Here is a 13,125-nt window from a genome sequence, read left to right as displayed (position 1 = left end):
CGGATGGACGCCATCTTTGAAACCACCCAGCTCGAAAATGCCCATTTGGTGGGGTACATTGTTGCACGTGTATCTGGACTTCTATACTAGCTATCGATGTGCGGTTGACGACTAAATATACGTCCGATGTGTACCGTCTAAATAAAAAATAATATGAAGCATTTTGTTTTAGATTAATTATTATAAAAATCAATTATCGAAAAAAAATCATATATTTTTCAATATTTTATTATTAGACTTGTACTTTTTTTAGTGAAACAACACTGGTATGATTTTCCAAATTATGCATTGTGCTACACCGTTTATCTGTCTATAAAAATAACTCAAAAACTAAAACATATCATCCACCACGAGTTTACAACAAATAAATGTAAAGAGGCATAAAATGACTTAGGCCGCCGCTGGCATTATCTATTCTGACGATAACGCAAGTTAGGAATGTCGTACGGAGAGGATTTTAACACCATACGATATCTAATAAGCAGGCGGAAATTGTTACATAGGAAATCTGCACTTTGGTGGCCATCTTGGATTTCAAAATGGCCGCCAATTATATTAATTATTCATTACTAGAGTTTGGAAAGACGTATGGAGCTGATTTTAACACCATACGATGTATATTCCTAATAAGCAAGCGGAGGTATCATTGAACATGTCATGTTTTAGTCAAATAACACCGGTATGATCTTCCAAATTATACATTTTGCTAAACCGTTTATCTGTCTATAAAGATTTTCAGGCAATTTGGCCTGTATTATAATAGAGAACAACATATGCTATACAATATACAGTGCACACAAAGTTAATCATCAGAGTCGCCATCAGAGTCATTGGCATCCTGAGCCACGATAGCATCATCCTGCACCATGTTGGAGCATCCCTGCAGCTTACACACAACAGTGCACTTCAACCCATTCAGTATGCAGGAGCAATCTGACGGTCGACACGTCCTTCTGCATGTGCATGAGATGAGATTCAAGACGACATCTGGAGCTGGTAGACCCGCCATCCATCGGATTGTGAGCGAACCGCCATCATCGAGTTCCCAACCATGTCCTGCTGATGGTGTTGGGACGTCTGGTAGGTTTTCAAGGCTGCGTCGCCAGATAGCCGCCTGATAGTTGGCCCTAAGCGTATGCTGCATCAAGGAGTCTTCACAAGGCGGCAATTGTCCAGATTCGATCTGGCCCTTCTTTGCACAGAACATGTGATAAAGGAGCGAATTAACACCGACGATCTTCGTGTTCTTGGCGTACAGCTGACACGTGAAGGCCTGAATGCTATTGAAGACGTCTGTTGGTACATTCCACGAAGATCCCAGATCTGTGAATGCTTGAAGATACAGCTCATTCGCTTGCACAAGCTTCAAAGCCTTTATCTTTCCTTGGCTAGCCAGAGCACTCACAGTGTCACACCCGCTCCATGCATGAAGCCCTGGCAATGCACTGCAAACTCCAGACCCCAATACCGCAGCCAACTTTCCAACGTCGATCATTCTGACTCGAACCTTTGTTCCTCGTCTGATGAAGAGCTGACTATCGATGGTTCTGCTGAGATGAAGACTGATGATCAGAACGTCGGTGTCATCTGCCACTAAGATGATCGTCTTGTAGTGGGTAGCGGCGTGCTTTGCGTGGAGAAACATACGCGTGTCTGCTTCCTCGTGGCTACATTCGAGTGCTTGCACCAACTTCCACCTATCGCGGGTCAGTACCAGACATTTTTCACCACAGGTGACATACAGTGTTCTGTTGCCTAGCTTTTCGCGATTTGTTTCATGTTTCCACGACTCCGCCAGAAACACAACCAGTTTCTCCTTTGTCTGGCTGCAAGCAAGGAGACGCCGCCAGTTCATGATTTTGTGTGCGGGTCTGATCTCGCTGAAACTGATGCCTTCATTTGAACCGCGGTTCACACGCTCAGCTGCTTTGATGGATTCTTCTGTGTATGTGTCAAAGACAACATCGATGCGCTCACTGCCTTGACCAGCGTGAAGCGCTGCAGCAAGGATGCGGTCAGATAGTTCTTCGAACGTGTCGTTCTCGCCATGCATCTTTTGTATGAGAGCCATCGCATCAATTATTGTTGCACTTCGCTTGTCAACGCTCTCGGCTGGTTCCACAAGACCTTCCATGTGTTTCGCAAGTGCAGCTTTGTTCGTTTTTTTCATTGACCCATCAACGTTTGCCAAAGACCATGGTAACGGCCCTAGTGGGTGACAAAGGACAAGTTGCATGTCGAGGTTCCTTGTCTTGGCGATGAGTATCATGGTGGCAAACAGTTGTCTGTCAGCTCTCAGGACGATCTCCTTGTTTGTGCCCTTCACAACTTTCTGCTTGATCTTACCAAAGGTCTTCAAGTTTAGCTTGTTCAATGTGTCATGAAAGCCTGTTCCCTCTTCAAGACGTTTCTGGAAGTTTTGATACGCCGCTTCCCCCTTTTGCAGGGTGTTGAGTAGGTCATTAGAAACGTCCTCCCTCGCAGCCGCTCCGGTAGATATACTGAGAAGACATGACGGATCATCGGCGAATGGATTGGTCCAGTCATTTTCCAGTAGATCACAGATAGCTGTGACGCCAGACTCATCACGTTTGATGCGAGAAGTAGACAAGTCAGGGTGCTTGGCGTGAGATGTGTCGCTGCCATTCACAAGGATAGTTTCTCGTAGTTGCCTCAGTGCAGTAGCCCGATTTTCTGCAGTTAGATAGTATCGTGACACAGCCCCTTGGCGAAGACTAAAACCTCGTGTTCCTCCAGCTGTTTGCGTATCTTTGTTTACTGTTTCTTCTGTTGTCTGATCAACAGCGATTCTGGCAAATGGATTCCCTGGTCTAAGCTGTACGGAGAAGTAGCCTTGATTGAAATGCCTGTACAACTCGGGGCATGTTTCGTGGAGTTGCGTCATCTGTGCATAGTACACTGGTAGATATCTAGCATAGTTCACCTTGTTCATTGCGAAACACCAAGGGATCACTCTTCTGACACAAGCCAAGTGAAGCATCCAGTCGCCTTCTCTATCCGCACGAATCAACCCCAGCAGGGTCTCTACCATATCAATATACATCATCCAGAAGCGAGCCAGGTCTCCATGTTTGGTTCGCAGAAAATGTAGGTATTTCGCGAACATGTCAAAGCTCTGTACACATGAATCATCATCGAGAGCAGCAGCGAGAGTCTCGTGGCAAACATCCTCCTTGATGCTGAGAATTTTGAGGTCAGTGCTTCGAATCTGGGGTTCCTTGTCAGGATGATTGCTTTCTATCCACACCTGGAAGCCCTTCCAAATGATGCGCATTAGTGCCTCGTACATCAACTTGTGGAGTCGCACAGCACGGTTGTATTGCTTGCCTTCCAGAACCCTGTTGATGGAACCTTCAGCGATTACTCCTGACTCAACAGCTACATCCCGTAGGCCTGCATCTCCAAACATTTTCCCAATGCTCGACATGAAGTTACAGATGGTATGGAAGTTCCCCATCATGAGCACGATTCTTCCATATCGATCGACATCTTTCCATGCTATTTCGGTCGCCTTAGTAAATAGTGCCTGGTCTAGCACCACCGGTATACGCTCAAGCTGAAGTGATGACATGATGTTCAGAGCTTCTCTGAGGATTGCAAGAACATGTTAAGAACAAGAACTTCTCAGTGAACATGTTAGATGGCGCCACAATACAACTCTATAATAGAGTTGTATGTGGCGCCATCTAACATGTTCACTTTTAGTTCTTAAGCCACCCACCCCCCCCCCCCCCCCCCTCAGAAATTAATCAGGTCACCGCAACAAATCTCAGACTGAGATATAGAATATAGAATATAGATATAGAATAGACTGACGTCACTTTCGGCACTGGGTTCTGTGGGTTGATTATCGGCGGGAAATTCCAACTGACATAGTTTCGGTTTGTGGAAAGTGCATGCCTTTTCATATATTTTTTGTGTACACTCGTGGTGGATGATATGTTTTAGTTTTTGAGTTATTTTTATAGACAGATAAACGGTGTAGCACAATGCATAATTTGGAAAATCATACCAGTGTTGTTTCACTAAAAAAAGTACAAGTCTAATAATAAAATATTGAAAAATATATGATTTTTTTTCGATAATTGATTTTTATAATAATTAATCTAAAACAAAATGCTTCATATTATTTTTTATTTAGACGGTACACATCGGACGTATATTTAGTCGTCAACCGCACATCGATAGCTAGTATAGAAGTCCAGATACACGTGCAACAATGTACCCCACCAAATGGGCATTTTCGAGCTGGGTGGTTTCAAAGATGGCGTCCATCCGGGCACTAAGCTACCGTTCTCAGATGTCCATCACACCTTTTCTGACACTTGAGACATTGGTCTAATGGAAAATCATAATGAGAATTACTCCCCCCCCCCCGGAGCATTCACTTCAAAAAATGGCCGGTTGGCTCAAGGACTAATAAGGGTGAAAGGTGCGAGGAGAGCTCGGCGGGTGAAGTACCAACTGAGAATGAAGGTGTGGAGGTTGAAAGACGTGACAGTAAGGGAGGCATTAAAAGAGAGGCTGAGTAGGGTAGAGTAGGGTAGAGGATGATGTGGTTGAGCTTGAAAGTGGTTGGATGTCAATGAAAGATAGTCTGTTGGGAGCCGTTGGTGAGGTATGTGGATGGACAAAAGGACCACCGAGGCACTCGGAAACATGGTGGTGGGATGATGAAGTTGGAAAGAGGATTGACGAGAAGAGGAAGAAGTTCAAGGAGTGGCAGAAGGCGAAGGGTACGGGAGCAGAAACAGCAGAGCATGAAAGTTATAAGGCAGCCAAGAAGGCTGCAAAGAAAGAGGTAGCAAAGGCGCAGGAGGCATGTAGGAAAATGTTCGGAGGACGTTTGGATTCGGAAGAGGGTCAGAGAGCAGTATTCAGGATTGCAAAGCAGATAGCGAAAGAGAGGTGTGATGTGATGGGGGTGAGATGCTTGAAGGATGAAGTGGGACAAATCGTTGTGGACCCAGATGGAATTAAAGGAAGATGGAAAAGATATATGGAAATGCTGTTGAATACAGAGAATGAATGGGATGGCAATATAGAGAGTAACCCAGTTTTAGGACCGGCATAGAAGATAACTGAGAAGGAAGTTGAGGAAGTGATAAAAGCAATGAAGAGGAGAAAAGCGGGAGGGCCGACGGGAGTTGTGGGAGATATGTTGAAGGCAGCAGGAAGTTGGGGTGTGAAGAGAATAACAGAGATCTGTAATCTGGTGGTGAAAGAAGGCCGCATTCCAGTGGATTGGGAACTGAGTACCCTCGTCCCTCTATACAAGGGGAAAGGTGACCCTCTGGAGTGATCGCTCGGTACGAGCCAAAAGTTATTGGAGCATGGAATGAAGGTATTGGAAAGGGTGTTGGAGAGGAGGATAAGGAAGACAGTGAAGATCGACGAAATGCAGTTTGGATTTATGCCAGGAAGAGGAACGACAGATGCGCTTTTCATTGCGAGGCAGTTGCAGGAGAAGTACATGGAGAAGAGGAAGAAGTTGTTTCTTGGGTTTGTCGATGTGGAGAAAGCATTCGATAGGGTTCCACGCAAAGTACTGACATGGGCATTGAGGACGTTAGGAGTGGAGGAATGGTTGATCAGAGTAGTTATGGCAATGTACAAAAGAGCGCGCACAGCTGTAAGGACGAAGGACGGGAACAGCGGTGAGTTTGAGGTGAAGGTGGGAGTGCATCAGGGGTCGGTACTGAGTCCACTACTATTTGTAGCTGTGATGGAGGTGGTGGCTCAGAACGTAAAGGAGGGTTTACCGTGGGAGTTGTATGCAGATGATCTGGTGTTGATTGGGGAAAGTATGGATGGACTGAAGGAAAAGATGAACAAGCGGAAGGAATGTATGCAGACAAAAGATCTGAAGGTGAATATCGGAAAGACAAAGGTGATGGCAAGTGGTAAAGCATGTGGTGAGGTGGAAAGAACTGGGAAGTGGCCCTGTGCTGTGTGCAGGAAGGGTGTCGGAGTGAACTCCATTCAATGTACAATATGCACTGAGTGGGTTCATCAAAAATGTAGTGGTCTGAGAGGGTCATTAACCAGTGTGGCAGCTACATTCAAATGTAAGGTGTGCACAGACGGAGCTGCAGATGGAGGAAATGTTGAGTTGGATCTTGGAGACGGCGTGAAGCTGGAAGGTGTGAAAACATTTTGCTACCTCGGAGACATGCTGAATGGAGAAGGTGGATCAGACTCGGCAACGGTTGCGAGAGTGAGATGTGTATGGAAGAAGTTTCGGGAACTGAGTGGCGTGCTGATGAGGAGGGGAGTGTCGTTGAAGCTGAAGGGAAAGGTGTATGCTGCATGTGTGAGAAGTGTTATGATTTATGGGAGCGAGACATGGGTAATGAACGTGGAGCAGCAACGAAGGTTGGAAAGGGTGGAAATGCGAATGGTTCGATGGATGTGCGGAGTATCGTTGAGAGAGAGGAAGACAAATAATGAATTGCGAAAGATGATGGGAATAGAGCCTGTGATTGATGCTGTGAAGACGAACAGGTTGAGATGGTTTGGTCATGTGTTGAGGAAGGATGAAAGTGACTGGTTGAGAAGAGTGATGGAAATGAATGTAGAAGGAAGTAGAGGACGGGGAAGACCGAGAAAGACTTGGCTAAAGATGGTGGAAGAAGAAATGCGGGCAAGGGGGTTAACAAGGAGAGATGCAGAAAATAGGGCAAAATGGAGAAGATCGTCATGGGGACCGCAAGGCTAACCCCCGCTCTAGCAGGGAAAATGGCCTTAAAATGCATGTTGTTGTTTTTGACCGGGATTCAAACCCATGATCCTAGGATCCCAAGCTAAGCAAACCTCTAAGCCAAAGGCAGGCTTAAAAAAAAAGAGAAAACCGGCAGTATTATAATTGGCTCCGCCTATCTGGCTGTCCGTCACACTATCTCCTAAACAGTTGTGCAGAAATTCACCAAACTTGGGAGTTATGATCACCACATGGGAAGAAGGTGCGAGAGTAGTATCAATTTTGGCCCCAATCAAAAGGTTGGTGTCAAAATGTCAAATACCGAAAAATGCAATTTCGGGCACATTCAAAAAAAAGAAAAAAGAGAATCTTTGTATATGCAAACAGTGGATAACCACCCCCTGTAAGTACTGTGTTTGTAATAAACAACGAGGAGTTTGAGGTTTAGCTTTAGGTTTTTGATATGTGGTTTCATGGCATGAAGTTAGTTAGCTGAGTTAGCCTCAGAGAGTTCACACTCCGCTCTACCAGTAACTTGAATGATGACAATATAATGAACTATACACGCATTCAAAGTCATGAGAATCACACATGGCCAATAATCCTACATTGGGTACTATATAAAACTCACTCACAGTAGCAGAACACGACGATTTGATACAACCAGTTAGAGATGCTGTGAGCTCACTCAAACACATCCACAATCAGCTATGAAACGAGGAAAATTAACTCGTGCAAACATGTCAGGATAAAAACCACCTTTAGAGGCCATTTTTCCCTGCAAAGCGGGGGTTGGCCTTTTTCGGGAACTGTGGTTGTTGTTGTTTTTTGGTCCCATTTTTGAAGCAATGTTTTACGGCCGGATGCCCTTCCTGACGCCAACCCTTTTTGCCGCCTTTAACGACAAACAGGGAATTACCAGTGAACTGGTACTCAATTAGCCGACCTCGGAAGGATGACAGGCTGAGTCAACCCCCCTGGCGTTAATTCAGCGATCGACCGGGATTCGAACCCAGGATCCTAAGCCGGCACCCTAGCCGCTAGCCCAACACCAGGGACTAAACATGTCAGGATAGTCTCCTAAAATAAATAAAACATTTATTTTCTACTTTTTTACTTTAAACCAGCAACCAAACAACATCGCAAATTATACCCAGTCCAACATTAATCTTTGGGCCCAAAAACGTGCATCTCCATTCTGTCAAGTGGGGAAAAAAAAAAATCTTGCAAAGATACACTACAACATAACTCGAGCTGTGTTCACACATAATTCGTAGTAACTTGTCCGTAGTAATTCGCAAGAACTTTCGATCTATAGTAAAGTTTTGATGTTCACTCAAGATATTTATTTATAGGCCAGGTGGCCAAGATTGTACTCGTTTACGTCACAATAAGGCGGTGGATCATCTGATTAGTTGTCATGAGAATGTCTGCAGACATTCATAACGAGGACCAAGCATCGCAATGCCGTCCACCTTGTGGCGTGTTCATATGGACTTGCTATGTCTCGTAATTCATAATCCCTAGGCAGATCGACTCTGATGAGGTGTTGCTAATCTAACCTGTGTTCATACAGACCTCAGCTCTCAAAACCTGGGATTAACTCTGAACGAAACCCTTTCGTACAACCGTACCTTTAGACTTAGACAAGGGAAGGATGCTGTTGTTAGTGATATTTCGAATCTAGGTTTTTAATTTTTTTTTGCAAACTTAGTCTAGGCTCGTATGAGAGCTAACACATACAACATATAATAAAGGGAGCAGGACACAAGAGTGGGAGGGGGTGAAGAGAGGGAAGCGCAACAACAGTAGCGAATAGGGACATCAGGAGATCTGTGGAAGAGAGATGGCTGTGGTGGGGGTACACAGGATAAACTAGAAATTTGAAGGAGGTGGGGTGTATTAATGGGGGTAGAAAAGATCAAGATTTTGGATGTGGGAAGATGTGAGATGGTGGTGAATAGATATTTTGAAGACCTGGAGGGAGGATTGGGATTGAAGAGAGTGAGGGAGTTTGTTCCAGAGGCAGGAAAAAGGGGAATGAAAGAGTGAAGGTGAGCAGAGAGTCTTGATTTTGGCAGTTTAACCAGAAGAGGGTTGCTGGAAGATCTTGCGTTTCCTGCAGGAATATTTGGAGGACAGAGCAGTTGGTAGAAGATAAGAAAGCCCACCAATCTGCCTGTGGTGAGAGAGAGTGAAAGGCCCTCAGAATCCGTTTCATCGCGGGAGATACCAATGATTAAAGAAGCTTTGGATTCATCAGCGTGAAGCCGAGCTAGGTGTGAGGCAGGTGCACCAGCCCAGAGGGGAAAGCAGTACTCCATCAAGCTGCGGATGAAAGCTTTGTATGTGGTGAGGATCTCATTAGTGACTGAAGGACTTAGCACGACAGAGGGTGCCCAGACGGCGACTGGCTTTGGAAGCCAGCTTGGAAATGTGGTTTACCCCGGAAAGATCATGGCAGATAGTGAGACCCAAAAGCTTGAGCGACAGAACTTCTTCGAGAGGATTGTTGAGAAAGTAGATGGGAGGGCTTTCCAGATGGGTTTTTTCTGAGAGACTTTGTAAGAGTGTGAGATTTGTCAGGATTTTTTTTTTTGTATACTGAATCGAAGCTCGTGAAAGAGCTAACATTTACTTCACAAACAAATCAACCAGACAAACAAAATATATAAAAAGAGGGAGCGGAAGACAAGATGGGGAGAGAAGGGGAAGCACACAAACGCAACATTTGAGAGCAGGGAGATGTGTGGAAGGGAGAGGGCTTGGGGGGAGGAGGCGTGGGAAGGGGGGGGGGGGGGGGGGAGAAGTATAAAACACAAGGACACCAAGGACTTCCAGGACAGAAACAGGATTGACAGGAAACAGTGACAGGATTGAAGGACATGCTCCACTAGTTTGTGATTTTATCCAGATCTGCAGAGAGTGAAGAGGCTGCTGCCTGCTGATCTGAGGTTGAGGTATGGAGCAGCAAAGAGTAGAGTCATCAGCAAAAAGATAAGAGATCTTGCAAGATTGCAATGAGGACTTTAGACCTGATCATCATTGCTTTATTCTGTCTCCACCAACAAAGTCGCCGGAGGCATTGTGTTTTCGGGTTGGCCGTCCTTGCTAAACCTCGTTTTTCTCAGCAACCATATGTCCGATTGATCCGAAACTTTCAGGGTTGGAGTGACACCCATGCAGAATGTTTGTATGATAATTGTGACGTCATATGTCACGTGGTATGGCAGCCATCTTGGATTAAAAGCATATAATTAAAAAAATATTTATCGGAAACCGCTGAAAGGGAAATTATGAAACTTGGCACATTGTCAAGTACTCCCAATGGGGAACAAAAGCATGATAATGATAACATCATAGGTGAAGTGGTATACCAGCCAAAAATGTTTTAATCGAATTCCTTATCCTAAAAAATCTGAAATTGCATGCACATGATCTATGACTCATTTGTATTGAAATATTAAATTTATGACCATCAGGTCACATGGTTTGGCAGCCATATTGGATTGAACAAAAATATTAAATAATTATATCTCTGAAACTGCTCACCCTATCGATGCAAAATTTTACAAATATCATCTAACAGCACTGTTTCATATAGTTTGAAAATGATGATGTCATTGGTCACGTGGTTTGACAGCCATCTTGGATAGAAAAACGAACCTTATCCGATCAACACGAAACTTCACAAACGTGATCCCCTACCCATACATATGCAGCGTGATGGCATCTACCTGTTGTGGGACTATGCGGAGGCATATTGGCGACAGTTGCATTGTTCTAGTTTTAATAATGGTTTGAGGATGTCATAAAGGACACAAACAACAGGCACGAATAATTACTTAATGTAATGTGTTTTAATAAGGTGGTGTAAAAAAAACGCTGCATATATTGTTGTGAATGCCAGAATTTTTTTTTTAATGCAACCCTTAAAATCAGTATTTTATTTTGATTGAATTTTATAGTTGAACACTTGCGAACACAAATTGCCTTTTTGGGAATTTAAAAAAACCTTTCGTTCAGCAGTGCTTGGACAAAATATTACGGTATTTTACATCATTGCAGCCAATTAAATTTGCCACTCATCGACCCTCATTTCCCTATACAAGTTACTTTTTTCTCAATACTGTGTGGGGTTAACGTGGTCCATGACCTCCAGTTAATAAATATATTTTAAGTGAAACTTGATAATTCTTCCTGGACAAGACTAGGGTGGGAATTGAAGTGCATTTGCTGTTATGGCTTTAAATCTTTTAAATCTAGTCCTGGCCTTCTCTTGCATTTTCACTTGCATATTAACTCATTCTATTTTGTTTGATGAACTCAGTCATAAAGTTGCAGTTTTTTTCTGCTTTTCATTGTTTGTCCAAAACTACATTTTTCTCCCTCTCCCCTCCCTCTCCTTTCATCTTTCGTTGACACTTCATTGGCATTTCTGGGCCTATGCTTTCTTCCACTTGGCCTTCATTCATTTCTTCTTTGTCTCCCCCCCCCCCCACCTTTCCCCCCCACCCTCTGAGAAAACCTCAATTTGAATGACTCGTCATCATAACCGAGTCACTTTGTGTCAAGTAATCCGTTGTCAACTTATTGTAAATTTGTTGTCTTCTATGACAGGTTCAAGTACAAGTCGAGACGAGGAGCCAATGGAGACTGCGTCATTTAAGGTCGATGATGCTGCGGCAGAACAGGATGGAGTGCGGGCAGTGGAAGGGCCAAAGCCCATGGATACCGATCGTGAGAATGGTATCGATATAATATCAAGAAACGTGACACAGCAGGTACGTTTTGCTGGAATGGAAGGGAATGGGATTTCTGCAACTTGTTCCTCAGTTATGTTGATGCCATTTTCACATTTTTGAGGACCAGAATGCTTCAACTGCAAGCAGTACCACAAATGGAATGGATTCATCTGAGCTGCAGAACGATTGATAATTTTTCCAACAGGGTAAAAAATTAGTTTCCGGGGTTTTCGACTGGTGCAGTTGTTTTTGACTACACGTAACAAAGCATCGATATCGGATTTAAGGCGATATCGGATTTAAGGCAGAGAAAAACTGGCTTCCCCACCGGCTTTTGTCTGTAAAATAGATAAATAAACCGCTGCAATCCTCAGTATTGGCCCACCATGCAGGCAGCCTTTTTGAGACCCTCTGAACGGACTGCGCAACTAATTTGTGCTTTTTCTTAAGCTCAGTCGTCACTTCAATCCGCATGATAACTGGAGTAAACCTTCACTATTTGTGGGTTTCCCACTCGCGGTTTGACATGGGGAATTTTCTGTAGTACTTGTAAAAATCAGATCTACAACATTGTCCCAATAGTAGGTTTAATTAAGTTTCGATCTCTAGCAACACCTGTAAGAAATCAAAAAGCTTTGTATCAGTATACCGTAATCATAGAAGTAACAATGGATTAGCATTTAGTGCAAGCAAGCCTGGAACATCTAGCAATACGCACCATTCGAATATGCACTACCACACAGAATAAATGTCACAGGAATGTGTCGGAGCGATGTCCGTCCGAGTTGTTATGGAAGCCTCTCAGTGGTCAGAGACAGCATAGCACCTGGGTTCAACTTAGACACAATTTCATTACAGTACTATTTACCATCAGCGGCCCTTGCCTATTCATGGCCGCATCACCAAAATCAAGCATCAAATACGCTCTAACCGCACAAATAAATAGGCAGGTGGTACCGTTGCTCTGGACGGTATGAAACCGGTGAACTTCTTGTAAAACCCGCTTATTGACGGGCAGAGCAGTCGTCTCGATGACGTTTGCAGAACCGCGCGTGACTTTTCTTGATTCCACCATAACATTCTCTATCGTTTCAACCCTGAAATGATTTCCATTTTTTTTTATCTTCGATTCATTATTCTGTCCTTCACGTTGACGCATTCATTTTTGAAAAACAGCTACACAAACACACCTACAAAGACTATTCAAATTTTTTTTCCCCATCATAAAAAAAGAAACTGAAAAATCTCACGGTTTTCGTATAAAATTGAAATAGCATTGACATTAAAGAAATGTGCTTAAGAATACCTGAATGTACCGACCAAACCGCCATTCAATTGACTTTGTAATTCATTCGTTTCCTGAAAATTTTAATTTAATTCCTTAAATTGATATATGTGGGAAAATGTACATGCCCAGACCAGGAATCAAACCCAGGTCTTTTGGAAAACCGTACCAGTGCTCTGCTATCTGGGCGACCCTGAATATATAAATTTAATTATTTATAATCCTGTTCATTAATCACATTGCTTCACTACGCCCCCAGTGGTGTTTATTGGAAGCATTGACGGAAAGAGTGGCAATCATATGTGTGGGAAAATTGCATGCTCAGAGTCGCCCAGACAGCTCAGATGGCAGAGCACTGGTACGATTTTCCAGAG

At 43.8% G+C, this 13,125-nt stretch overlaps 1 protein-coding gene across 4 annotated transcripts in view; it reads left to right on the top strand.

Annotated features, from left to right (window-relative positions):
• OGA (O-GlcNAcase) overlaps positions 1-13,125 on the top strand; it is an 83,372-nt gene that overhangs the window by 17,279 nt on the left and 52,968 nt on the right. For all 4 annotated transcript variants that reach the window (XM_068111271.2, XM_068111270.2, XM_078773760.1 and 1 more), the window contains one exon: positions 11,342-11,505. In XM_068111271.2, coding sequence (XP_067967372.2) covers positions 11,342-11,505 — 164 coding nt within the window. The remainder of the gene's footprint in view (positions 1-11,341; positions 11,506-13,125) is intronic.

Source organism: Myxine glutinosa, chromosome 3 (genome assembly GCF_964187855.1).
Source record: "Myxine glutinosa chromosome 3, kmMyxGlut1.1, whole genome shotgun sequence".
In the NCBI taxonomy this organism is placed as follows: Eukaryota; Metazoa; Chordata; class Myxini; order Myxiniformes; family Myxinidae; genus Myxine; species Myxine glutinosa.
The sequence above is the reverse complement of the archived record's forward strand: the minus strand, read 5'-3'. Positions and strand labels throughout refer to the sequence as shown.